Source organism: Saccopteryx bilineata, chromosome 3, assembly GCF_036850765.1.
Source record: "Saccopteryx bilineata isolate mSacBil1 chromosome 3, mSacBil1_pri_phased_curated, whole genome shotgun sequence".
NCBI classification, from domain to species: domain Eukaryota; kingdom Metazoa; phylum Chordata; class Mammalia; order Chiroptera; family Emballonuridae; genus Saccopteryx; species Saccopteryx bilineata.
The window spans coordinates 61,268,848-61,295,932 of NC_089492.1; the positions used below are offsets into that span (position 1 = coordinate 61,268,848).

The 27,085-nt window shown below is 43.4% G+C and overlaps 1 protein-coding gene across 1 annotated transcript in view; it reads right to left on the minus strand.

The window, feature by feature from the left end:
* GGH (gamma-glutamyl hydrolase) overlaps positions 1 to 26,802 on the minus strand; it is a 35,401-nt gene extending 8,599 nt beyond the window's left edge. The window contains exons 1-5 of the mRNA XM_066266205.1: positions 26,585 to 26,802; positions 14,229 to 14,343; positions 9,564 to 9,614; positions 5,435 to 5,519; positions 1,374 to 1,512 (exon numbers count right to left, since the gene is read on the minus strand). Of these exons, the coding sequence (XP_066122302.1) occupies positions 1,374 to 1,512; positions 5,435 to 5,519; positions 9,564 to 9,614; positions 14,229 to 14,343; positions 26,585 to 26,693 (499 nt within the window). The 5' untranslated portion in view covers positions 26,694 to 26,802. The remainder of the gene's footprint in view (positions 1 to 1,373; positions 1,513 to 5,434; positions 5,520 to 9,563; positions 9,615 to 14,228; positions 14,344 to 26,584) is intronic.
* Positions 26,803 to 27,085: the final 283 nt, after the last annotated feature.

Below are 27,085 nucleotides of genomic sequence, written 5' to 3' on the forward strand. Positions count from 1 at the left end.
CCAGGAAAAGATCCAGAACTTTCAACATATTTTTAAAGGTATCTGGGACTTACAAGGTTAAAAATACCAACCATGTTGAAAAGAAAATCAACCAGACCAAGAAATGTCTATTCAGTAAATAGGTTAAAAAAAAAAGCAATATACCTCCCTGAAAGCTCTGGAGCCTGACACACAGACTCAAAAACCAGCAAAAGAATAAATTCCTGGTGGTGTTCAAGGTCCTGACACCAGTTGTCCCTGACTGAGACCTCACTTCAATGGAATGCATTCCTTTTTTATATAAACTGGGTTTTCACAACATACAACCAAAGCTGACTGACCTAACAGATATACCAGATATACTTCCCACAGGATTCTCACAATGACTTAAGTGAGATAATGTGAGGAAGAGCTTTCAAGTATAGAGCATTCTCTGGGCTCCATGTATAACTACTACCGCTTTCCATCCATCCAAAGTCCTTATGAGAACAGGAATAGCTGGCAACATTCAATACTGAAGATTCAGAGATCAAGTGACCTACAAGAATCATTATCTATTTACAGACTGGCATAATAAAGAATTTATCTGGTTTCCTGAGTTCCTGGAGGGAGCTTCTAAAACCCTGGAATTTCCTGAGTGATCACAGTGTCTCTGTCATGCTAATGAGTGATGCACAGTAGCCTCTTAGAGAGCCTCAGACTGAGGCTGGTCCTCAAAAAGGCTAAGCCCAAGATTAGAGTAAGTAAGGACTCTGAGCCAAGAATAGGAGGGGGACCAGACACTGAATTCAGTCCCACAGCCAGTGATTTAATCAATCATGTCTTCCCAATGAAACACCAATACAAACTCTTGACACCAAAGCTCACAGGTAAGTGAACAGACATATGCCAGGAGGGGATGTGCACTGACTCAAAGGGAGAGGGCACAGTGCTCTACATTCTCTCCCAGACCTCATCCGAGGTGTATCCTTTATGATGAAACTGTTACTGCAAACACACACTTTCCTGAGTTCTCTGAGCCATTCTAATAAATTACAGAACTTAAAGGGGTTTGTGGGAATCCTCAAATTTGTGGCCAGCTGGTCAGAAGTGTGAGTGGCCTGGCGACATGAACTGAGGCTATGTCTGAAATTTGGGCAGTCTAGTTGGGGAGATACCCTTTAACTCTGGAGTCTGCACTAACTCCAAGTGGTTCGAGTCAGAACTGAACTGTAGTACACCCAGGCTGGGACTGAAACAGAGTAGACAACCAAGGGAAAAGTGATCAATCACACCTTCAGCCGGTGTAAATAATTAAAAGACTAATAAATGTTACGAGCATTTTTAACTTGATATTTTCTACTTACTAATCCTTCCCAGTTAACTTTTTAAAGGGTGGAAAAGAGAATTCTTGCCTCCAGTGAAGTTCAGCGGCATTGCAATTGCAACAGTATTGGTGTGAGTTAGTAAGTTCTCTCCACTGATCACATATGAAAGCTCCTCAAATCCAAGGCATGTGCCCCACACAGGAAAGTAGTCTCCAGCATCAAAACTCTTTGAAAGAAAAAACTAAGCTTATTCAAACTTTTCCAAACAAAAATTATATATTTGGTTTGTCATTACAAGACAGGCACCTGAGTTATATATGAATTTCTGAAGAATCTCTCAGATTGCATGGTAGGCTATTACTCAATCTCTCTTCAGACCAAGCTCCCACATAATAATTCAGTTTTAATCAATCAAACTATCCAACTATCCCAGTTATGCTGGGAAAAAGACTATATCTGCCAATCAACTACCAAATAATATAAGTAACAGAGACTATATATATCAAAGACAGTGTTAGATAAAATGCCTATTATTGCATCTCCTATAAATCTTGTCTCTTTAGATGATTGTCTGGTTTTAAACACACTCCTTCCTGCATTATCTCAGAATTCATACTACCAGCTGCAGCTGCATTATACCACCTTCAGCTAATTAGGTGAAATCCATGATCTGGAAGGGAAGGAACAGTCAGTAAGAAAAAGGCTAAAAAAAAGTAAAACAGATTTTTAATGAGTAAAATAGTCAACTAAATAAGTACAAATGTACTGAGTTTCTTCAAGTAAGTCACAACAACTAGCATGACTGTCGGAAAACTATTCTAATGGCTGAGTTTTCTGGTTAACTCCAGATTAAAACCATATGTGGCCCTGGCCAGTTGTCTCAGCAGTAGAGCATCAGCCCAGAGTGTGGAAGTCCCAAGTTCAATTCCCAGTCAGGGCATACAGGAGAAGCAACTATCTGCTTTTCTATCCCTCTCCCCTCCTTTATCTCTCTCTCTCTCTCCTCCTCCTCCTCCCATAGCCATGGCTCGAATAGTTTGAGCAAGTTGACCCTAGGCACTGAGGATAGCTCCATGGCCTCACCCTCAGGCACTAAAATAGCTCAGTTTTTGAGCAACAGAGCTGCAGCTCAGCTGGGCAAAGCATTGCCTGGTAGGGGGCTTGCTTGGTCTTCACCCAGTCAGGGTGCATGCGGGAATCTGTCTCTGCCTCTCCACCTCTCACTTAAAAGAAGAAAAAAATACTATGTGCTGATAGTTACAAAAATGAGTTTTGTAACTTTCCTAAAAACAAATTTCCCAACATAGACTATAAAATATAATCTAACGATAACTCATTTTAAATGACGAAATGTTGGGTTTGGGGGGGGGGGGAGGTTCTGTTCCTGAGAAAAATAGAGAATTACATTAATTCCTATACTTTCTATTCTGAGGTAGGATTCTTAACATTTTATCTACAGGTCTGGAAAATTTTATTTTTAGAAGTTAAAACTATATGTTAAGTTGAAGGGTCTTACTCCACTTACTTAAACACATTAACTGTTCTGTTTCATATGTACCAGATGTAATTTCTCAGCTAACTATTAAGTCCTCACTTCCTGAAACCACACCTTTTATTGGCTGTGATGCCCACACAGACCAACAGAGCCAAGGACACAGAGCGCAGAGCGGCCTGGGCAGATCTAACAGATCACTCACTTCCTGGGGCTTCTTCCTTGAGGGCTTGCGGGACCCCCACCCATGACAGAGCTAAATAAAGAAGTGCAGGTTGCTACGCTTTTTTCCTTTTGTGAAATCTTCAACTAGCTAATTATAGTTTTTAAAAAACAGATCTTTGTATGTGCTTCCTTTTTTTTTTTAAATTGAGCAAGCTGGTTATGAGTCTCTATACAGAAAAGGAGGAACGACTAATTTATAATGTCCCTATATATTTTTCAAATGCATTTTAAATCACACTATAAAATTTCAATTTTGTTCACTTGTTTTTTAAAACCTGAACAAATCCTAAGCACATGGGAACCATATAATATGAAACGAGAATACCTCCAAAGGCATCAGAATCATGTAATCTGATGAGATGGGAATGGCTAACTGCAAGATACTCTGTCTTCTGAACCATAATAAGTCACCTTTCAGGTCACAGACCCTGACATAGTGTAGAGTCGGAGCCAGATAAATGATTGAGCAATTCTAAAAAATACTCTAAAAGGGAAGAGAGTGTGGGAGCCACTGCAGTGGGAGGCGGCAGAGAATCTCTCCAGAAGAACAGAGTCTCAGCCTCAGAGGACAGCTGAGAAACCAGTCGAGGATGGAGCAGCAGACAGACTAATCAAGTTGTTTGTGAGTGTGTGCGCACGTGCGCACATGTGACAGACAGAGACAGGGACAGACAAGCAGGAAGGGAGAGAGACGAGAAGCATCAATTCTTCACTGCGGCACCTTAGTTGTTCATTGCTTGCTTTCTCATATGTGCCTTGATGGGGGGCGGGAGTACAGCAGACCGAGTGACCCCTTGCTCAAACCAGATGAGCCAGCGTTTAAGCTTGAGACCTTGGGGTTTCGAACCTGGGTCCTCCATGTCCCAGTTCGATGCTTTATCTACTGTGCCACTAACCAGGTTTAAAAGTAGGAGGACACAGAATGTGTGCTGGAAATACCAACCTGGCTTCAATTATGTGCAGAAGGAAAGGCTGGGAAAGGTGGGCTGTGAATATACTGTGTCTTCACCCACAGGCTATAAAAGAGGACAGGTAACTTAGTCTAGCCATTAAGTGTTCAAACAAGTACTTCATATGCTAAATGCGGTTCTTTAGGGAAATATTTAAGGAAAAGGAAGCAGATACTGGTTCCAGCACTATTAGTTTAAAAATCACTGTTAAAGTTCAGGGGAGAAATAATAAGGGTCTGAGTTGTGGTAAAAGGCAGACCCAAGGTGAGACATCACAAAGAAAGCTGGAGGCTCTGCTTGGGAAGTGAAAGCGAAGGTAACCACAAAGAAACATCAGCAAGGCTGGAATGAGTCAGGACCACGAGCAGCTTCCAAGAGGAGATGAAAATTAACAACATATGAACAACGTCCAGTACATAATAAAAACAGCTTAATAAGCCACCATAAGGACCAGCTGCCATTACTGAGTGCTAATGGCGAGGGCCGTCAGTAGGGCTCTAAAGGTCCCCCAGATCCCCGAATTAAATGAAGTAGAAACTGAGTGTTAGGTGCCCCTGGCTGCTCTCCAGCAGGCACCTCACAAGGTAAAGGGGTGAGGAGGCTGGGCTAACTGTGGAGGAAGTATTACTGAGGAGCCCTGAGAAGCCACTGCGCCTCTTCACCTGCAGGTGTTGTAGGGTGCCAAAAACTAATATTAGTTTTTGGGAAGGCTTGAAGAACATTTTATTAATTTGGGTTAAGGTGTGCAGAGAAATTGTGAGAAATAGTCTATGTACTGTGTGATTGGCATGACCAGGATGGCCCTTGGCATTGTATTGTAAATGCAAAGGGGAGGAAAACATGGATTCCCAGACATTCCACCACGCCTATGGGGAAAGGGGTGAATGGCTAGCCAGGTGCAGGGAGAGAAAAGCCAAAATAAACCTTTTCTTATAGCAGTGAGCCATTTGCGGGCATTTGTTCCCACAGAAACTACCTCTCCTATGTAAATGTGTGTGTGACTCTGGACAGAGAGATAGCAGATAAACACTAGATAATATAGGAATGCCTTTTGATATGTAAAGAGACATCTTTCTACCATTGTGTTAACTTGTAAATTTTGTTTTCTCCAAAATGATGTATGGCTTGCAAATTGAACATGGTCCTATCATGTTAAAGGACATATGACTATAACCAATAGTGGTAAAGGGCTCCTAATTACAATTTTTGCTTCTGTACTTCCCACTTACAAAACTATAAGAACTAGGTAGAACAAAGGGCTGGCGCACTCTCTCTCAGATTTCTGTCGGAGTTGCCGCAGCTTGGCCAAGCTAGACAATAAAGCTTTGATGTGTAATTGATGGACTTTGTTCATGTATTCCATGTTTCAGGTCCCTCCGGATTAGGCTTCACATTACCATATGCTTGAAAAGGAATTATCCCCATGGGAAATCACACAAACCCATCTAGAAAAGTAAGACAAAGAAACAACTGATATTTACCTGTCTGGCGAGGTTGTAAAATATTTTGGCTGTGCGGGCATAACCCGACTGACTGAGGTCAGCACTTCCTCCAGGGAAAAGGACCCTGAAACAACATCAGAGAGTGTGCATTTCAACCCCTCCTCCACAGAAACCAAACAATCTTTTTGTTTAAAACAATATTTTCCTTATATATAAGCAGTAAGATCATTACAGAAAATGAGAAAAGGCTTAAGAAAATATAAAATATCTATAATCCCCTCCCACTTATAAATTATTACAGTTAAGAATACTTTTGTGCATATTCTTCCAAAACTTCGATCAAGTTTATTTTTTATATGGTAAATATATGGGGTAGGGGTAGAGAGTACACAGCACTAGAAATGAAGTAGAGATACAATTCCAAGTACAGGTAGGTTTAAATTAAGGTGACCCGTGATGCCAAATCAATAGGAGAGCATATTCATGAGTCAGTTTGGGCTCAAAAAGAAATTTTTCCTAACCACAAAGAAAAAACTGATCATAAAAATATATGCAGGCTAGAATTACATATCCATGAGAATTTAATTCTTTACTATCACCCTGAAATATCTTTGGAAATAAGCATGGGATTAGAAAATTTTGAAAAAGGACACAATAACAATTCTAGAAAAAGTCTAGAGGAAAAATGGGGAGAGTAACAAACATTTTATTTGATTTTACTCTACCCATCAAGGTGAGATATAGAAAAATATTTACTATGTTTTTATATCAACTTTTTAAATTAACCCTGAATTTTAAACATTACAACAGGTCTTAAAACAAGGATTGTCAAAAAGATTACAAAAATTAATGTATTAACATTTTGAAAAGTTAAAAATAAATTTGAGATACGATGCTTTTGAGAATGTTGTTCATTCAACAACTATATTATGTTTCTTGCTTGAGCCAGGTTCAGTATTAGCCTGGAGCCAAAGATGAGTAGTTTTGCTGTTAGTAAGATCACAGTCTAGTACAGGGGTCCCCAAACTACAGCCCGCGGGCTGCATGCGGCCCCCCAAGGCCATTTATCCGGCCCCCACTGCACTTCTGGAAGGGGCACCAGTGGTCAGTGAGAGGAGCATAGTTCCCATTGAAATACTGGTCAGTTTGTTGATTTAAATTTACTTGTTCTTTATTTTAAATATTGTATTTGTCCCATTTTGTTTTTTTACTTTAAGATACATGCAGTGTGCATAGGGATTTGTTCATAGTTTCTTTTATAGTCCGGCCCTCCAACGGTCTGAGGGACAGTGAACTGGCCCCCTGTATAAAAAGTTTGGGGACCCCTGGTCTAGTAGAAAACATAAATCCTGAGTCGGAACACCTGCCATAAAACCATGCAAAAAGCCCTACAATTAAAAGTGGATTAATGGGCCTTGGCCAGGTGGCTCAGTGTTTGTCCTGGAATGCCAACGTACCAGGTTTGGTCCCTGGTCAGAGAATGTATGAGAAACAATCGATCAGTGCATAACTAAGCAGAACAACAAGTTGATGCTTCTCTCTCTTTCTCTGTCTCTCTCTCTCTCAAATCAATGGAAAACAATTTTTTTTAAAGTGGACCAAGGAAGACTCATAGCAGTTCTCCCTTTTCACTGACTCCGCACTTAAGTCCCAAAGTCCTTTCATAAAGTAAAACTTGACTGCCCTCCCAGTTGACAAACCCTGTTAAGGCCAGGTTCTGCCCTTTTATCTCCACGCAACCCCACAACAGGATGGGGCGAACCGCATCACAGTGCTCAGAAAAGGTGCTTCTGAAGCTGCACAGAGTACTGTTCATTTAACGGTATGCATGTTGAAGTTCTAGCATATATTCTAGCCTGGACTTGTTTATCTTTGTGCCAAAGGACACTGCACATTTACTAACTTGAACTGATTTTATAGTAAATACTGAACCAAACTGAACTGAAGACTGAAGAAAAATGATTGTTATAAACACAGCCTTTTCTAAAAATAAGTGAACATAGCTTTAAAGTTAAAAAAAAAAAAAAAAGCCTAACCAGGAGGTGGTACAGTGGACAGAGCGTCAGCCTGAGATGCAGAGGACCCAGGTTTGAAACGCTAAGGTCACCAGCTTGAGCATGGGCTTACTATCTTGAGCACAGGGTTGTTGGCTTAAGCCTGAAGTCACAGACATGACTCCATGGTCACTGGCTTGAAGCCCAAGGTCACTGGCTTGAGCAAGGGGTCACTGGCCTGGCTATAGTCACCCCCCTCCCCAGTCAAGGCACATATGAGAAAGCAATCAATGAACAACTAAGATACTGCAACAAAGAATTAATGCTTCTCACCTTTCTCCCTTCCTGTATGTCTATCCCTCTTTGTCCCTCACTGTCTCTCTTGCTAAAGAAAAAAAAAAAAAAAAAAGCTCTTTTTATAAAAGCCTTATATTGGCCCTGGCCGGTTGGCTCAGCGGTAGAGCGTCGGCCTGGCGTGCGGGGGACCCGGATTCGATTCCCGGCCAGGGCACATAGGAGAAGCGCCCATTTGCTTCTCCATCCCACCCCCCTCCTTCCTCTCTGTCTCTCTCTTCCCCTCCCGCAGCCAAGGCTCCATTGGAGCAAAGATGGCCCGGGCGCTGGGGATGGCTCCTTGGCCTCTGCCCCAGGCACTAGAGTGGCTCTGGTCGCAGCAGAGCAACGCCCCAGAGGGGCAAAGCATCGCCCCCTGGTGGACAGAGCGTCACCCCTGGTGGGCGTGCCGGGTGGATCCCGGTCGGGCGCATGCGGGAGTCTGTCTGACTGTCTCTCCCTGTTTCCAGCTTCAGAAAAATACAAAAAAAAAAAAAAAAAAAAAAAAAAAAAGCCTTATATTCCATCCTACTCACAATCAGAAACAACTACTGTTAAAATCTGTGTACTAACCTGAATAGTCTCCTTTATTTACCCAATTCCCAACCGATGAACTAATGGGTGGCTCTGAAATTTTGAGTGTATTGCCTGACCAGGGGTGGCACAATGGATAGAGCATCAACCTAGGATGCTGTGGTCCCAGGTTCAAAACCACAAGGCTGCTAGCTTAAGCATGGGCTCATTCGGCATGAATGCATGCTCACCGGCTTGAGCGTGGAATCATCAACATGATGCCATGGTCGCTGTCGCTGGCTTGAGCCCAAAGATCGCTGGCTTGAGCCCGAGGTCACTGGTTTGAGCAAGGGGTTACTGGCTTGGCTGGAGCCCCCTCACCCCAGACAAGGCACATATAAGAAGCAATTGGTGAACAACTACAGTGCCGCAACTACGAGTTGATGCTTCTCATCTCTTGCTACACCCCCCCTTAAAAAATAAAAATAAGTTGAGTGTATTTCAAACACTACAGTGTACGTGTTTGGACTCAACTCTTCATATGTAGGGGAATATATTTGTAAAATAAAATTCTTATAAAGAATTTCCTGGTTCAAAGGGTGTGTGCATTTATTAATATTTTTTTGGTTACTGAGAAAGAGAGAGACAGAGATGGAAAGGGAAAGAGAGTTTTCTATGAGAACTTTTTTCCAAGTTCTATTCAAATTACCTTCTGAAAAAAAACCAATTAATATCCTTAGGCTTAGGACTTACAACCCCCCAGGCAAGCAGTATACCATGACATTCAAAGGGGCTGCAAAATATTTAACACAGGCATTAAAAGAACAAAGAATGTATCACACATTAAAAAAGAATTACACGTGTCTACTGTGTAATATGTATTTCTTAACCTCCCTTCTCCGCAGGACTCTCACATCTTCCTATAGGAAGTATTTTGTTGAGAGAGAAATGTGAGAGTCCTGGGGGGGGATGGGGCGAGGAAGGAGAGAGAGGGGGTGGGGGGAGGGGAGGGGCACAAAGAAAACCAGATAGAAGGTGGCAGAAGACAATTTGACTTTGGGTGAGGGGTATGCAGCATAATCAAATGTCAAAATAGTCTGGAGAGGTTTTCTCTCAACATATGTACCCTGATTTATCAATGTCACTGCATTAAATTTAATAATAATAATAATAGTAATTTTCTGTATAAAAAATAAGAACTCAGAAGACTAATGGCACACCAGTGTAAGACGATGCCGCGGAATCACGTGCAGTGGCTGTACGTACTTCTTCACAAGAGCAGCCTACATAGGCCTCACACACCGTATCAAGCCATGCTGCCAACTTACCCATTAATAGATTGAAAAAGCTTTTCACACTCTTCATTTGTAAGATCAGACCTGAAAACAAGAAAAACAGTGACAAAACATCCACTTCCCAAACCTAAAAACACCGGCAGGCTCTAAATGAAGTCACCACATTAATCTTGAAAAGCCAAAATCAAAATAATTGTTAAATACTAGATAATATTACCACTCTACTTTCCTAGAGGCATCTTTTCAAACTACATGAAAGCCACATAATTACATCCTTGTTTTGCTAATTAGACAAGTAAAGATGTTTTTATGTGGTCTAATGTAGTTTAATATTGTGAAGTATGTGTTCATATGCAAAACATTAAAGACCAGGAGATTTGAAGATACAAAGAATAAACTGATCGTTGCCAGACGGGAGGGGTCTGAGGTCTGGGGGAAACAGGTGAAGGGATTAAGATGTACAGATTGCCACATATAAAAACAGTCATGCACCACGTACCCCGTTTTACAACAGGGATGTAAAGTACAGCACAGGGAATACAGTCAATAATATTGTAGGAATTACGTACGGTGTCAGATGGGTACTAACTAGACTTACCGGTGATCACTTTGTAAGTTATATAAATGCCTAATTGTTATGTTGTACACCTGAAACTAATATAACATCATACGTTAATAGTAATTGAAAAAATTATTTAAAAAACAAACCATGAGATTTAGGCACTGGTTATTTCTCTGCTAGCCAATCAATAATTTTATGTACAGTGTAAATAAAGAAATGTATTTACATGCCCATCTTAACTACAGGCAGCTTTGGCAGATAAAAACAATACATAGAAAAGCCACATCCCTGCATCATGCCATCACCTGCAAAGGTCTGGAGCCTGCTGTGTATTCAGTCAGAAGAGCTGAGATCTAGGGATGGACACACGCAGATCACCGCAGCCTGGCCTAATCTGCCCAGGAAATTATTCTGAGGTACCTTCATCAAACACCCTGTGAAGTCCTCCTAACAATCACCATGTTACTGAGGATTTTCTCCCCTTCTCCAGAGAAGACGAATGGGATTAATCTGTGACAATTGGCTACAACCTTTAACTAAGTCAGTAAGATGGGTTTGCTCTTCCAGAAGTTCAGCAAAATGCAAGAACAAGGAGAGAGAGCCTCCTGTTCAGGATACCCCTCCATTTATCGGTATAACAAGGCATAATGCCCTCTCAACCTGCCACAAAAGCAGGCTGATGATCAGATATCAACTACAGTCCATTTCTGCTGCAGAAAAAAGTTTTAGGGTAAGAACACATCTGCCATTATTAAGTAGACACCTCTAAGCTAGCAAACACCTCTGGGCTCTCCCCTAAGTCCAAATGAGCTTTGCAAGCTCAGGTCTGTTTGGAAGTTATAATAATCCTTCTTGTAACATTGCAATGGTGCTCACCAATCCCTTATGTGGAGGATAAACGGGCAGGTGGCCATGACTTATGAAGCGACAGTGAGACAGTATATGAATTTATCCCTTCCCAGTATTCTGCCAGTTCAATCTGCCCAAACTGTGCCAACAAAAAACGAAGCCATTCAGGACCCACAGTCTTCCCCATGGATGCTGGAACCAGGATGGGCAACCACTGCCATTAGGAACAGAATGGATTTAGATCACTCCGCTGCACCCCAGCGACTCCTGACAGCTAGCCATGCCGGCTTGCTTCAGTCATTTCACTGATTCTAAGTAAATTGCTCCCACATCATCCATGACTAAATTTTTTACTATTCCTTATCACTATTAAGGACCTTAGTTGTTAAATGTTGGGGGAGGGCTCACACAAACTCCAGTCCCTCAGAGACCTGCCAGGAAAAACAGATCAGGTCATATGTTTGTTGGTTTGGTTTTTTTTGTTTGTTTTTTGTATTTTTCTGAAGTTGGAAACAGGAAGGCAGTCAGTCAGACTCCTGCATGCACCCAACCGGGATCCACCTGGCACGCCCACCAGGGGGTGATGCTCTGCCCATCTGGGGCATCGCTCTGTTGCAACCAGAGCCATTCTAGCGCCTGAGGCAAAGGCCACAGAGCCATCCTCAGCGCCCGGGGCCAACTTTGCTCCAATGGAGCCTCGGCTGTGGGAGGGGAAGAGAGAGACAAAGAGGAAGGGGAAGGGGAGGGGAGGAGAAGCAGATGGATGCTTCTCCTGTGTGCCCTGGCCGGGAATCAAACCCAGGACTCCTGCACACCAGCCCGACGCTCTACCACTGAGCCAACCCGCCAGAGCCAGGTCATGTTTTGAACACAGGTGTTATTTGCACGCTGTCAGTTTTCTGAAGCAAGAGAACCTCTCAAAAGGGTATGAAAAATAGTTCACTCTTCCTTGGACTGAAAGAACAGTTTAAGCCTGGTACTGACGCCAATGACACGTGATGGAAAGGAGTGGCAGCACTGTCGCCAGTGGAGGGCACTCGCTCCCCTGCAACTCAGCTCCAGGTAACTATTAAAAAAAAAGAAAGAGAGAGACCAGAAGTTCAGACTCTCACAAACTGTAAAGGTTTAAAATGTTTTAAAATGCTGTGTGTGCAAAACACAATTTTAAACCAAAAGCAGCCACAGGGCACCCCATGCTACCTTCTCAGGGGGACACTCTGTGGGTCCCACGAAGTCCCACAGTGGAAATCTATGATAACCTGGGAGAACCAGGCATCCGAGAGGGAAGGTAGTAGAAAGAAGGCAGAAAGAGACCAAAGACAAACTTCTTTACCTCATCCAGATTTTTGCCTACGGCTCCCGTCCTCCTCCTTTTCCCTTCTAAACTGGAGAAGTTGGCTCCAAGCGTCCAAAATGCAGAAGTAAACCCAACATTAACAGCAGATCCTCTGCCTTATTCTACATTAGTTAATCCTTTGCAGGTTACCCTGGGATTTTAGCTGCTATGTATTACACATTGTTTTTCTAAGATGGTCTGATTCTAACTCCAAACAATTTACTTAACATGAACTTTGGGAACCCAAGCTGGAAATTAACCCCTATGTTGACAGCCATATTGTCAGTGTCTCTGTTCTACATGCCAGTAGTGGGAGAGTCATCAGTTTCAAAACGTCTCATCTATTCCTCCCTGTGCCCATTTATTCCATTAGTCATCAAATTGTGCTGATTTTTTTAAAAACAGCATTCACAGATCAATCCTCCAACCACCACTCTTAAGCCAAGCCCGCATCACTCCACAGTTAGCCTCCTGCAACAGCCTCTGAACTGGCGCAGCTGCCTGCTCCGTTTCCTTCTTCCCATCCATGCTGTCAGCACTAACGTCCCAGAAAAATGGCTTGTAGAAAATGCTTCTGTGATCAAAACTTTGAAACGTTGTTCTGAAGACTCTTTGGAGCCTCTCCCTCAGCTCTAAAACTCTGGTGTTATCTGGGTTCCAAATAAGATTTCATTTTAAAAATTACGTCTGCTACTAAAGAATTAAAAGACTAATGTCACAAGCAAATGTTCATCTTGGGGTAGAGACAGTTAAATGTAAAAGAACAAGCAGGAATATAATCCTTCTGAAGGCAGACATAAAACCACTCTCCGTTATGATTTTCTAAATTGTAATATTTACATTATAATTATTACCATTCTATTTGAACAGTACTGTTGATTACAGCTTTTTAATGCAGAATTATTTATAAAAGCATGTTGCCCCAAACAAAAAAAACTGTATTTTGTGTGTGAAATCACCTAAAATGGATTAGATGGCGGTATTAGAAGCTTCTAAAGTACGCTAATTTTGGATGATAAGATATTATGAATACTTAAAAAGTTTTATTTTTGTTAAAAGAGTTCAACCTCGCCTGACTCGGCAGTGGTGCAGTGGATAGAGCGTCAGACTAGGATGCAGAGGACCCAGGTTCGAGACCCTGAGGTCGCCAGCTTGAGCGTGGGCTCATCTGGTTTGAGCAAAACTCACTATCTTGAACCCAAGGTCACTGGCTCGAGCAAGGCATTACTCAGTCTGCTGCAGCCCCACGGTCAAGGCACATAGGAGAAAGCAATCAATGAACAACTAAGGTGTCGCAACAAAAAACTATCAATAACTGATGCTTCTCATCTCTCTCCGTTCCTGTCTGTTCCTATCTATCCCTCTCTCACTCTCTGTCACTGTAAAAAAAAAAAAAAAAAAAAAATGGTCAACCTCTTTCCAAATCAAAATATGACATGAATCATTTTATTCTTACTAGGCCATTACATCACAAAACTAGTGTAGCTCTTTTAAAACCTTAACACCTGTAATTCATACTGAAGCAACACTGTGGTTTTAGTCATTTACAAATTCTACAGTAGAATGTGAAAGTAATTCAAAAGTGGTCTTTTAAAAATCTCCTTTCTTCCTTAAGTGCACCCTTACCCTAACAGTATGGAATAGTGGGTAACAGTGTAGATCCTTTTACTCCATTTACTCAGGATGTCTAATGAGGACCACCTTTTAGGGGAGTAAAGGAAACTATCACTTCATTCTCCATTTAATACATATGACATACCTCTTGTGAACATAACTTCATACTTTAAGCAGTTTAGTGAGAGGCTTAAAGCATCAGAGCTGTGGCAAAAATCAGGTGCAATTGTACTGCATTTAATCAATACAATCTGAAGGCATTAATTTTAGATATAAAAGCAAATTTTAAAAGTAAAACAGTTTTTATTTACACAGTGTAAAAAACGCTGGCTCCTACCTTACTGGTACCACCCTTGCACCTGCAGACTCCAGATACTTCACATAGGATGCAGCAATGTAGTATTTCCCCAGGTTTTTCATTTCCTCACTGCCGCATTTTTGCATTAATATTCCTAAGTGACAAAAAAAATAAAAAAAGGTGAAGTTTTAATTTTAAGTAATTCCTTTTTTCCTGCTCAAAAACTGAAACACATCACAGTAAAAATCTCACTACAGAAGCCTCCCTTATCCAAGGTTTAACTCTGTGAGGCTTTGGCTACCGACAGTCACCCATGTTCTGAAAACATTAAATGAAAAATTCTAGAACGAATACATAGGTTACTGTAAGGCCAGTAGCCACAGCCACCATCAGAGCCGCCGGGCCCATGCAGGTTCACATTTGATTCGGACAGATGGTAATGAAACAACGGAACCAAGAACTGATGGGTCATTACCTTTAATCCTAGCTCAGACCCGGCAGGCAAGAAAATACACACAGCAGAAAAACACTTCCCTTTTCATTCAGGGCTCCCAAAGCCACTGACTCATCTGAGTTTTCCTAGAATCAAAGGTTTCTACCTCACCAGCCTTATTCACCTCTGTTCTCCATCTCCTTCTCTCTGCACAAACTCTGCACAAACTGGCTTCTCCTTCAGCACTCCACCATCTTAGCTGCCTCTCCTCTGCAATGCTGATGACAGGATCTAAGCTAGTGTTCCCCCTTCCCCTGGTCTGCCTCATTTTATAGTGTAGAAACCAAAACCTTTAATCCAATATACAAATAAAGAAGTCTGTGATACAAAGCTACTTATCTGAGGCATAAATGGGATTCCTCATAAGAATGCACCACCCCACATCATGCATCAGTCAAGGGTGTAGAGAAAAGCTTAGTTTTTAGAAGGATGTTGAAAAGATCTTAGTATTAAAAGGGTGGGAAAGGCTTAGTCTTTAATGACTTAGGCTATAAGGACCCTGCCTGCTTACAGCACATCCCCCCCACACAATACAAACTATAAGCGTGCAAACATATATATCATATTTACAAACTTATTTGACCTACATTCCACCCCTTTTGCTCACTTACAATCTAAAGCACAAGTATTCCTGCACAAGGAAATTAAGCACATTACACAAAGTATAACAGCACAAATCATATAGTTTCAACAATTACAAAGGTACATTTCACCAGTCTCCGAGCACTTTGCCAAAAGCACAAGATGTCTTCGGACTTCTTTCTAGACGTATGAAAAGCTTCCCAGGGTAGCAGGAGTGCCTCCAGCAAAGCAACACCCCACCCCCATCAGAGTATTTCACATTGTCCAAAATCTGTAAGTCCATCCAACAAAGGAGCCAGTGCCCACTCTGGTTGGTCATAGTCCAGGAATCAGTCCACACACAAGGGGCCTCAGCCACCTCCCTCATCCCTGCTGTCCTGGCAGGTCTTACACTGTCCCAAGGAGCACATGACAATGGCAGTCAACATTTCCATCTCTGCTCCAGAGAGCATGATGACCTCCACCCCTATGTCCCAAAATCACAGATCTACCAAGGCGTAGTAGGTACTCCTTGCTGCTGGGCTCTCACCTTCTGGAGACTATGAACAGCATCTTCAGCCTTCTCATCCTCAGCAGAGAAGCTGAATGAACCACTGATTTACTGAGAAAAGAAGGAATGGTCAAAATGCACTGTGGGTCAAATAAGTTTACAAATATGATGTATGTTTGCTTGCTTATAGTTTGTATTGTGTGTGGGAGACAGGCTGTAAGCAGGCAGGGTCCTTATAGGCCTAAGGCTTAGTTTTAAGACTAAGCCTTTCCCACCCTTTTGATACTAAGATCTTCTCACCACTAAGCTTTTCCCCACACTCTTGACTGTTGTATGATGTGGGGTGGTGCACTCTTATGAGGAATCCCTTTTATGCCTCAGATAAGTGACTCTGTATCAGAGACTTCCTTATTTATATACTGGCTTAAGGGCTTTAATTTCTACACTATAAAATAAGGGAGACCAGGGGCTCTTGCTCTCAGTTCCTGAAATTAGCATTGCAGAGGAGAGGAAGCCAAGATGGCAGAGTGCAGAAGGAGAAGCCAGTTTGTGCAGAGAGAAGGAGATGGGGAACAGAGGTGAATAAGGCTGGTGAGGTAAAAACCTTTGATTCTAGGAAACTAGGATGAGTCAGTGGCTTTGGGAGCCCTGAATGCAAAGGGAAGTGTTTTCCCACTGTGTATTTCTCGCTGCCAGGTATGAGCTAGGATTAAAGGTAATGGCCCACCAGTTCTTGGCTCTGTTGTTTCATTACCGTCTGTCCAAATTCAATGCAAACCTACACGGGCCAGGCGGCTGTGATGATGGCCGTGGCTACTGGCTTTACATGCACTCACTGTTTTGTAGCTATCCAGCTGGCATAAGAAATGCTAACTCTTTTTTTGACCTACAGTGCTTTACACCATTAATTCAATATAAGGGAATTGGTTGGGGTGCCTGGGATTCCCGGTGCCTAAGGGGAAACATAAGTAAGTGCAGCAGAGGCCCTGAACACTATGGAGGCGGCACTATTCCTGCTGCTGCTTTTCCCCCTTTTTTTCTCTTTCTTTTTGGAAACATGGCTTCTTTCTCTGCCTCTTCTCCAGCAGACATTAGCAAAACAATGGCCCCTCCCAAGCAGGAATGTAATCCAATCTCCACTTACAATCAACTGCCCTGCTCTGAGTGGCTACCCAGTGCTATTTTTAATAATAAAAGTAGCAAACAAAAAAACACAAATTTCACAAACTCATTTTCCCAACAAGTGGGCTATTCTAGTTCACAGGAGGGCCTCAATTTCCTCAGAGACATGGAAACCCTGTAATCCCCTGAGAACCCTTTCTTACAATTGTTGACCATTGGCTAAAGCAGTGGGTTTCCCCTGTGAACCTCATACCTCCCACGTCAGACAACAATTACGCCACAAGAAGGAATTAGGGAAGGGCAGGGGAAATTTGGAGGGGACCCAGCACTTGCTTTGGCCCTGTGGGAGAGTTGGAACTCCCTCCTAGTGTCAGTCTCGTTCATTCCACATTCATTCTCTTTCCCACAACTTCTCACACACCAGTAGAAGGTGACAAGTCACTACTCCAACCTATGGAAGGCCGATGTGATAGTCATGTCTTAGGGAGGGGAAGGGGAGAGGCAGTCGGAGGGTCTGTCCCTGATAATCCCATCATCTATAATCCTATCATAATCCCATCACTCATTCTCCTTCCTGGAGCTGCAATTCATTTCAAGGGATTGATAACAAGCAAGGTCCACACCTGTGGTTTATTTTCCAAACATTTCCATCTGGCCTTGTTCCTTTTTCTTTCTCTAAGATTTTTCTAAAGAAAAGTTCTAGCCCTGGCTGGTTGGCTCAGTGGTAGAGCGTCGGCCTAGCGTGTGGAGGACCCGGGTTCGATTCCCGGCCAGGGCACACAGGAGAAGCGCCCATTTGCTTCTCCACCCCTCCGCCGCGCTTTCCTCTCTGTCTCTCTCTTCCCCTCCCGCAGCCAAGGCTCCATTGGAGCAAAGATGGCCTGGGCGTTGGGATGGCTCTGTGGCCTCTGCCTCAGGCGCTAGAGTGGCTCTGGTTGCAACATGGCGACACCCAGGATGGGCAGAGCATCGCCCCCTGGTGGGCAGAGCATCGCCCCATGGTGGGCGTGCCGGGTGGATCCCGGTCGGGCGGATGCGGGGGAGTCTGTCTGACTGTCTCTCCCTGTTTCCAGCTTCAGAAAAATGAAAAAAAAAAAAAAAGAAAAGTTCTAATCTTTTCTATTTTCCCTCTTAATACTAATACTACCCCGTATCTTCCAAATGATGAAACATTTTGGGTTAGTATGTGGATATCTGAAACTAGTTTCTACTCTATACTTCCTCTAGCACTCTCTTAGGTCTTTAGTCAGTTTTTAGCTTTAAGCAATACAGTACCTTGAGATACAAACAGACCAACATACGAATTATTTAAGATACGAGCTGTGACTCAGTCCGTATTTTTGTTCGAGATCTGAGTGAAATTCCAAGATACAAGTCGTGATTTGGGAAGCTGCCACTAGTTGGCGTGTTGGCGCACAGGTCCAGTATCGGCAGTTTGATATATGAGTTGACTGACTTACGAGCTCGATTACAGAACAAATAAAATTCGTATCTCAAGGTACCACTGTATAATATTTCTATGAATTTTACTAGTTTTGTAATTTGTGGGCTTTAAAACGGTTTTCTCAGAGTTACCTTTCAGAAGTGACAACCATCTGCTGAGTCCACCCTGGGATATTCACTCTCCGTAGTAAAACCGGTCAGTATACACCCCTGACTAGGTCGGATCCAGAGATGGAAGAGGTTTCCCTCAGCTTCCAGTAGACGGCCACTGTAGTTTACGAATTTCCCTTCACTTTTGCCCTCTGGTTTTAAGCCAAAAATTTCCAACTGAAATTACAGCAGAGATTTTCCTGATAAACAAAGAGAACCTACTAAATAGACAATTTACTATTTACATTTACACTTGACTTTTAGGCACAGTTCAACGGACAAGGGAAGAGGGTGCCCCATCGGGAGCCTCTCAGGTGCATGCCTGGCCGCGTCCGTCACAGGAGCTTAGGCGCCTCTTAGCATTGGTGGGTCGGTATGAAGCCACGACTGGGATCAGAGAGTGTCTGATACCACCCTAAGCCGTATGAGGATCACCACAGAACCACAGGTCGGCGCCCACTCAGACTCTGTAGTTATTCACTGTGGAGCCACAAACTGGAAACTCAGGTGCAAGCACCAGAGATCCCCATGCACACACCAATCACTCATGGCTTTTCAGACAGAAATAATAAAAGCAAAGAATGAGATCTCAACACGGACAGACAGCATAAAGGTATCCCTGGATGTCCAAGGCAGGACTGATTAACTTAGTCCCCACTAATGTCTTCCCTGAGAGCACAAACAAATGTGTCTTGGGAAGTCTGAGGAAGGATTTAACTTTCTGCCAATGTCTCGGCCCTGGAGAGCCTATTGCGTAAGTCCAATCGCATCTGATCCTTTTTCACAATAGTTCCAGATTGACTAGTCACAAATAGAAAAGCTAGAATTCAAAACAGACAGAAAACTAGAATTCAGTAAAGCAAAAGATTTGCCTTACTTACCTCCAGAGGTCAGAATTTATATTCCTCAATTTCTCTGGCAAATCATCAAATCTTAGGAACCGGGGTTGTCTGCCGAGTAGTTGTCCAAGACCCACAGGAAAACTGGGGCCCTGGAACATCTCAGGGGGCAGTTCTCCTAGAGATGCAGTGGGTCAGGCAACCTTTGGGAGAGGCCAGCCAGTCCAGGTGTCTCTACCCAGTGACTTGGAGCACCAGTATCCCGGACAAGCCCCCAAATGTCGTATTGTACTTTAATCCGTGGGTTACATAGAGACACTGAGGTAGGTTACAGAAGAAATTTTGAGGAGTTTATTAATTGTCTGGCTAGCTACATGGGGTATAGTCCCAAATCATGTAGGGCCTCATGCAGTTCTGAGCCTTGCTTTTATACAAAATCAAATACTGGTTGGGATGGGTACGGAGGGGCTTGTGATCTCTTTGTCCAGAGGTATAAGTCACTCTTATAACTTTAGGATGGGAGAGTGAGTCAGAGAGTAATAATTCTTAATTAAGGTACATAAACATTCTTTTCTAAAGGCTTTTAAGAAAAGAGAAGTGAAAGTATTCTCAAATAAGTTCTATCTTTCCTGCTCTGTAGTTAAATTAACTTATCTGACCCAGTTGCCCTTGCAAGCCAGGAAGCTCCTGGATTCTTCTCTTTCTTTTCTCCATAGAAAGAAGGGGGTAAGAGGCCTGACTTTTTCTCTTTAAAACGGCGTTGCTAACACTAAGTTTTATAGTTCCGTGGCACCTTATCACATATTCACTTAATTCACAGAATTAAATATGACGCTTCTCCTGAAAATACACCCCTAGACTTCAAAAAATGAGTATTGGAAGCAGATCTGAGTTTTAAGCAGCTTCCTCTCTCTGTCCTCATCAGGGAGGACAAATAAGCCCCCACAGCAGGTTTATAATAGCAGCAGTCTCCTCCACACAGCCTTAGACCTACCATGGATCTCAGAGTACAGACAGAACCTTAAATCTAGGAGGCCTCTCCCTTCCCACAGACTCAAAGATGTACTGTTTCCTTGACAACAAAGCAAGGGTGGAAATATTTTCTATTCACATTAGCAAAGCTACCTCAATCCAAGCAACCAACATCTTGCCTCCCCCACCCCAGGCTATTATAATAGTTTCTGAAAAGAATTCTCAGCATCTTTTCTTAAATAACCCCCACCATCTCCAACCAGTTCTCCACATAGAAATCTGATCATATCACCATTCATTTATTCACTTAGTATATATTACTGAATCATACTACACTGTGTCCGTAAAGTCATGGTACACTTTTGACTGGTCACAGAAAAGCAACAAAAGACAACAGAAATGTGAAATCTGCACCAAATAAAAGGAAAACTCTCCTTGTTTCATACCTATTCAGTGCAGTTCGATGTGGGCTCATGCACAGATTTGTTAGGGCTCCTTAGGTAGCTATCACGTATAGCCTCTACAGACTTGTCACTGACTGATGGCCTACCAGAACGGGTTTCTCCACCAAACTGCTGGTTTCCTTCAACTGCTTATTCCACCGAGTAATGTTATTCCTATGTGGTGGCGCTTCGTTATAAATCTGCCGATATTCATGTTGCACTTTGGTCACAGATTCGAATTTAGCAAGCCACAGAACACACTGAACTTTCCTCTGTACCGTCCACATCTCGACTGGCATGGCCCTGGGCTGTTCCACTCTATACACGGTGTTACATCATCATCTGCGCATACACACATCTGCCACATCATCCTACAGAAACTGGGAGGGTTTTCCTTTTATTTGGTGCAGATTTAACATTTCTATTGTCTTTTGTTGCTTTCCTGTGACCGGCCAAAAGTGCACCATGACTTTACGGACACACTGTGTGTGTGTGTGTGTGTGTGTGTGTGTGTGTGTATATATTAGGCACTGAACTAGGTGCTGAGGACACATAAGAGAATAAAAGCAAAAACACCCACTGCCCTGTGGGTTTTAATTCTACTATATGGGAAGTAGAAGAGAAAAGACAAACAATAAACAAGATAGAAAGGTAAAATATAGTGCATTGGTTGATGGTCAGTTCCAGGGAGAAAAGTAAAGCAGAGGAAGAAGGTGTGTGTTTGGGGGTGGGGGTGTCCTACCTCCTCAGGGATAGAGAGTCTCTTAAAGACACTCGCCAGGCAAGTCCTCCCTGAGAAGGTAGAACACGACACTGGATCCAAGACATCAATGAGATGAGGGGGCAAGCCATATGCAAATATCTGGAAGAAGAGAGATGCAGGGTGAGGAAACAAGTGCAAAGGCGCTGAGTCAGGTGTGTGCCTATGGCATTGCAAGGAGTCCAGATTAACCAGAGCTCAGTGTGAGCAAGAGAAGAAAACATTAGAAAATGGGAGCAGAGAGATAACAAATCAGCAGGGCGTAGCCTCTTTACTTAAGCACCTCAATGGGTTCCCAAATTTTCATAAACATTAAAAGACCCTGTGCTCTGCCCCACCTACCTCCCTTGCTTCCTCTTACACTGAAACCTCAGTCCCAACATAGTACTGAGTCACATCAAAACATGTCTATCCAGGGAGTACACCTACCCATGTCAACCACTACTGCATCATTTGGAATACTTTCAGTGTCTCTGTAGACCACATGAGCATCATTTCTGTATGCCCAGCTTCTTATAAACAACTCGCTTTTTAATTTTTTTTAATTGATTTGAGAGAAACATCAACTTGTTATTCCACTTACGCATTCACTAGTTGATTCTAGTGTGTGCCCTGACCGGGGGTCAAACCCGCAACCTCATCAAATCTGGACAATGCTTTAACCCAGGTGTGGCCAACAGTTTTTGCCCCCAGGCCAGACTAGAAAGAAAAGTTTTTTCACGGTCCAAACAAAATATTAAAATTAAAAAATGTTAAATACAAAAATGATATGTTTAAGTAAACAAAATTTTATTATGTAATTTGTTTATGAATGAGTAAAAAATTTTAATATACAATATTATTTTAATAAAAATATAATTACATATCATATGCATATCCAAACTGTATCACAATCAATCAAAACAATATTTAATTAATTAATAAAATGAGCTGGAAGGGGTTATATCGCAAATAAAACAATTATTTTGTTTTACAAACAGCCTGGACACGTTTTCAGTTATCAACTGCAGCTATTGTCTATGCTACAATGCCCCTTAATTCAGCACACTTGACCCCAAAAATAAGGAATTGTTTGACGTTGGGTGCCCACTGGCAAATCCACCTAAAAGAATGTGGGTTTCATATCGCTGCTAAACTTCAAACAGTTCATATCGAGTACAGACGAGTACAAAAGTTGTAAATCTTTATAATGGAATTTTTTAAAAAAATAAAGAAGTATCATGAATCCATTCAACCAATTATTGGAAGTTAACCCTAGATTAGTCACACACAGAATATTTTTCCACATATCACTATCTTCTTAAATATCTCGATTTCCAATAATCAAAGACACTTCCACTTCTGAGTAGCTGAGATTTTAAAGTAGCGGAGAATATTCAAAATTTAATCGCAGGCCACATAAACTCATTACACGGGCCAGATTCAGCCCACGGGCCATATATTGGCCATGCCTGCTCTAACCAGTGGTCGGCAAACCACAGCTTGCAAGCCACATGCGGCTCTTTGGCCCCCTGAGTGTGGCTCTTCTACAAAATACCACGTGCAGGTACTACCTCGATAAGGAATGTCCTACCTATATAGTTTAAGTTTAAAAAATTTGGCTCTCAAAAGAAATTTCAATTGTACTGTTGATATTTGGCTCTGCTGACTAAGGAGTTTGCCAACCACTGCAACCAACTGAGCAACATGGCCAGGGCCACAGCTGGCCTTTTATCAGGCACTCAGTTAAAAGACATTTTTTTTAATTCATTTAGAGAGGAGAGAGAGAGAGACAGAGAGAGAGAGAGAGAGAGAGAGAGAGAGAGAGAGAGAGAGAAGGGGGAGGAGCTGGGAGCATCAACTCCCATATGTGCCTTGACCAGGCAAGCCCAGGGTTTCGAACCGGCGACCTCAGCATTTCCAGGTCGACGCTTTATCCACTGTGCCACCATAGGTCAGGCTTAAAATACACTTAATGCCAAAGTTTGTTCAGTAAGACTTTCTCCTCATGGATAGATATGATCATCTTGATTGACAGAAAAAAAAAACTGGTAGAGAATTTTGGAGTCTCATAGGAAATAAAGTGGTACAGGGCAGGCCAGGGTGAGGTGCCACAGAGGAGGCTTGGGACACAAGCCACCAGAAAGGAGAAAACTATGTACATGAGAGAGAGCGGGTCAGTGCCACCAACCTATCCCTCTCGCCTTGCCCCACACATACTCACTTTTGCCATCCTGAGAAAAGAGCTCAGGCTATATTCCCAGTCCTTCAAAATGTGACCAAAATGTCACCCGCACTTTAAAGCCATCTCATGACTTTTGTAGCTTCCTTGCCTTTGAATCCTTTGCAGTTCCTAACTTAATGCTTTGCAAGTTGTAGGTGTTCAGTTAACTATTTTGCCTTAACTTATCAAGGCGCCCAAAGCATACTCATTTTTTCTATATCTGACTCTGGACTACCACTGTTTCTAGGAAAAAGAAAAATATTCTCCTCCTCTTTCCTTTTTTCCTCTTCCTGATAGGGGGAACTCAAAAATTAAAATTTTAGCTTAAGTAATGGTGACTATGGCTGTGGTCAGTGGGCATAATGGTCAATGCAAGTAAATGTTTTGTTCTAAGAACTGGGACACCTGAACAGGCCTATAGGACTTAACAAGATCTGCGCTCTGCAAGTGATCCACCTTTGTGCCCCAGAGGACCGCAAGTGTACCCTTTTGTACACCCTGAGATCTGTGAGCAATCCACCTTTGTGCCCCAGGAGACTACAAGCAAAGTCTTTGTACTCCAAGGACAGAACACTGGACCATGATCCAGTTAACTTTGACTATGATCGGACTAACTCTTCCCTGAAATCCCAAGTCCCTTACCTACCCTTTTGTTGTAGTAATATAATGTTATAGTAATTAAATATATAAAAATATAAAAAAATATGGAAGATATATAAAAGTAGTTAAGATATAATATTAAAATTAATTAAGGAAATTAAAGTTATGCCATCTGGATAGGAATATAGTGTGTGCAGATGTGATAAACAGACTCTGACTTTCGAGCAGGGCCCAGGTAGTGTGTTTGTGAAGTTATACATAGATAAGTGGCTTGATGTCATAACTCTGTAGGTTAACATAAACAAGCAGCTTCCCTAGGAACATCTTAAAAGTGGCTTGATGTAACATTTCAGTAGATTAACATAAAAAGGGCTCCCTTCAAGGAACTCCCAAAAAGGTGGTTTGAGGTGATAATCCTGTAGATTGACACATGTTAGAAGGTGTTGGCCAGAAAAAGCACTAAAGCTGAGGGGCCCCCTGCTGAGGTAGTTGCCCAGACTCCAACGTGAACATGGATTGTCTCCACACAGCTCTGACCAGACAGACGAGAGGAGCACGCCAACGGGGCCCCCTTAACATGTACACAGGCACGCTAAAAGGATTTGAGAGTAATAAATTGCCTGTGTGATTCTTACAACTAACTTGTGTGTCGGTTGTGTTTTTCCTCCGGTGGCAATTAGTGTCATCACTGATCAGTAGCATCCTCATAGCCCCCCTCAAGAGTAGTCTTTTTTTTTTTTTTTTGTATTTTTCTGAAGCTGGAAACCGGGAGAGACAGTCAGACAGACTCCCGCATGCGCCCGACTGGGATCCACCAGGCACACCCACCAGGGGTGATGCTCTGCCCACCAGGGGGCGATGCTCTGCCCCTCCGGGGCATCGCTCTGCCGCGACCAGAGCCACTCTAGCGCCTGGGGCAGAGGCCAAGGAGCCATCCCCAGCGCCCGGGCCATCTTTGCTCCAATGGAGCCTTGGCTGCGGGAGGGGAAGAGAGAGACAGAGAGGAAGGATGGGGGGGGGGTGGAGAAGCAAATGGGCGCTTCTCCTGTGTGCCCTAGCCGGGAATCGAACCCGGGTCCCCCGCACGCCAGGCCGACGCTCTATTGCTGAGCCAACTGGCCAGGGCCAAGAGTAGTCTTGAACAGGCTGCCAGCCCTGCTGATAAGCAGGAGTGTCCCACTGCATAGGGAAGTGGAATCAGGGACGCCTGATCGACATAAGAGCTTGGGCTCTACTGGGACCCCTTTTCTTACCCTTTATAAAAAGGTTGGCTAGGGAAAGAGAGTTGTGATGATTTAGAACTGCAACCTCCCGTCTCACCAGATTGCCAGCCATGGGAAAAACGTGCCCATAGAAGATTCAATCTCTGTCTCTGAATTGGTAACAGGCAGCATGAACTTCATTCTATTTTCTGGTTTCACTCCCTGCATCCACAATTCCCAACACATTACACAGAATCATATTTTGAGTTAATTCTCCTTGGAGAATCTAACCTCTACTTTTAATATCCCTGAAATAAGACATTCCCATTTCCAAATATTGATACACCGATTTGAAAATTGGGCACTACCAGTATGAATGAAAAAAATGCTCATCTCCTTTGTATTTAGTTACAAAACAGGGTGCTCCTCTTCGTGGAAGAGAAAACAGTATAGATGGCATGGTATCACAGCTAAAACAAAGCCAACCTTAACTGTGGACATAATTTTGGCAATTTTAATTCCAGGCTGACTTCCACTGGGTAGCTTTCCCCTGCGTGCCTCAAATGTCTGTTCTGGCAAAGCAAACGGATTTAACAACATAAATTTGTTGGGAACGAAAAATAACGTGCTTCACTTTAACATCAAATAGAATTGACATTGTATCATATTTAGACACTGCTGCCCTCCACTGCTCAAGATGACAAAGTCCAAGGTGCACCAAATTTTGAGTACCTAGTCAACCGGATTTTACATGCACAATGCATTGTATCTTGAAATATGCCCTCAACCAGTGAAACTTTAATAAACACAATGAATGCACAGAATTTGTTTTAGTAGGAGTTCCTATCTAAATGTAGACAACAAAAAAAATCCGCAAGGTTGTTCATAGCTTCCTCCTCCCTCCCCAGTTTAGCGCCGAGGCATCAGCTCTGCTTCGGCACGGTCCAAATGGCGTCCTGGCGCGGCTGTCGTGCGGGGCATGCGGACGCACGTCTCATCCTAGTTCCTGGGTTATTTCCCAGGCCCGACGACTTCTGGAGCCACGGCAGGAAGCGCCAAACGCGGACATCGGCCCGGCCCCCGCCCGCCTTCTTACCGATGATGGGCTTCTTCGTTTTGGGGTCCCTGGGAACGGACACCTGGAGGCTCGCCGTCCCGCACAGCAACAGACCCAGTGCGTACAGCAGCTGGCTGGGGATCATCATGGTGCTCACCGCCTCCCGCCGCCTTTCAAAGAGACTGCGGACAGGGCGCCTAGAGCGGTGGCCCCGGCGGGCTGGAAGCCGCGTGGGGGCGTTGACCAGGGGCGGTGCTGCGCCGCGGCGCCCTATGGGAAATGCAGTCCCGGCGCGTGCGCACACGGCGGCCGCAGGGCGGGGACGGGCGGCTCAACGCGGGGCTGCGCCCTGGCGACACTCGGCCGCGTTGTGCCCGCCACGACTGCGCCACCGGTGCGCCCGATGGGCATCCTCTACAAAGGCCCCGGAAACGGCTAGGTGGGCTGGATGGACACGGGGTGGTGGTCTCAGTGACCTCGGACCTTCCCTTTCAGCTCTTAATCCATGTGATGAGGTCACCAGTGACTAAACTAAGGCGC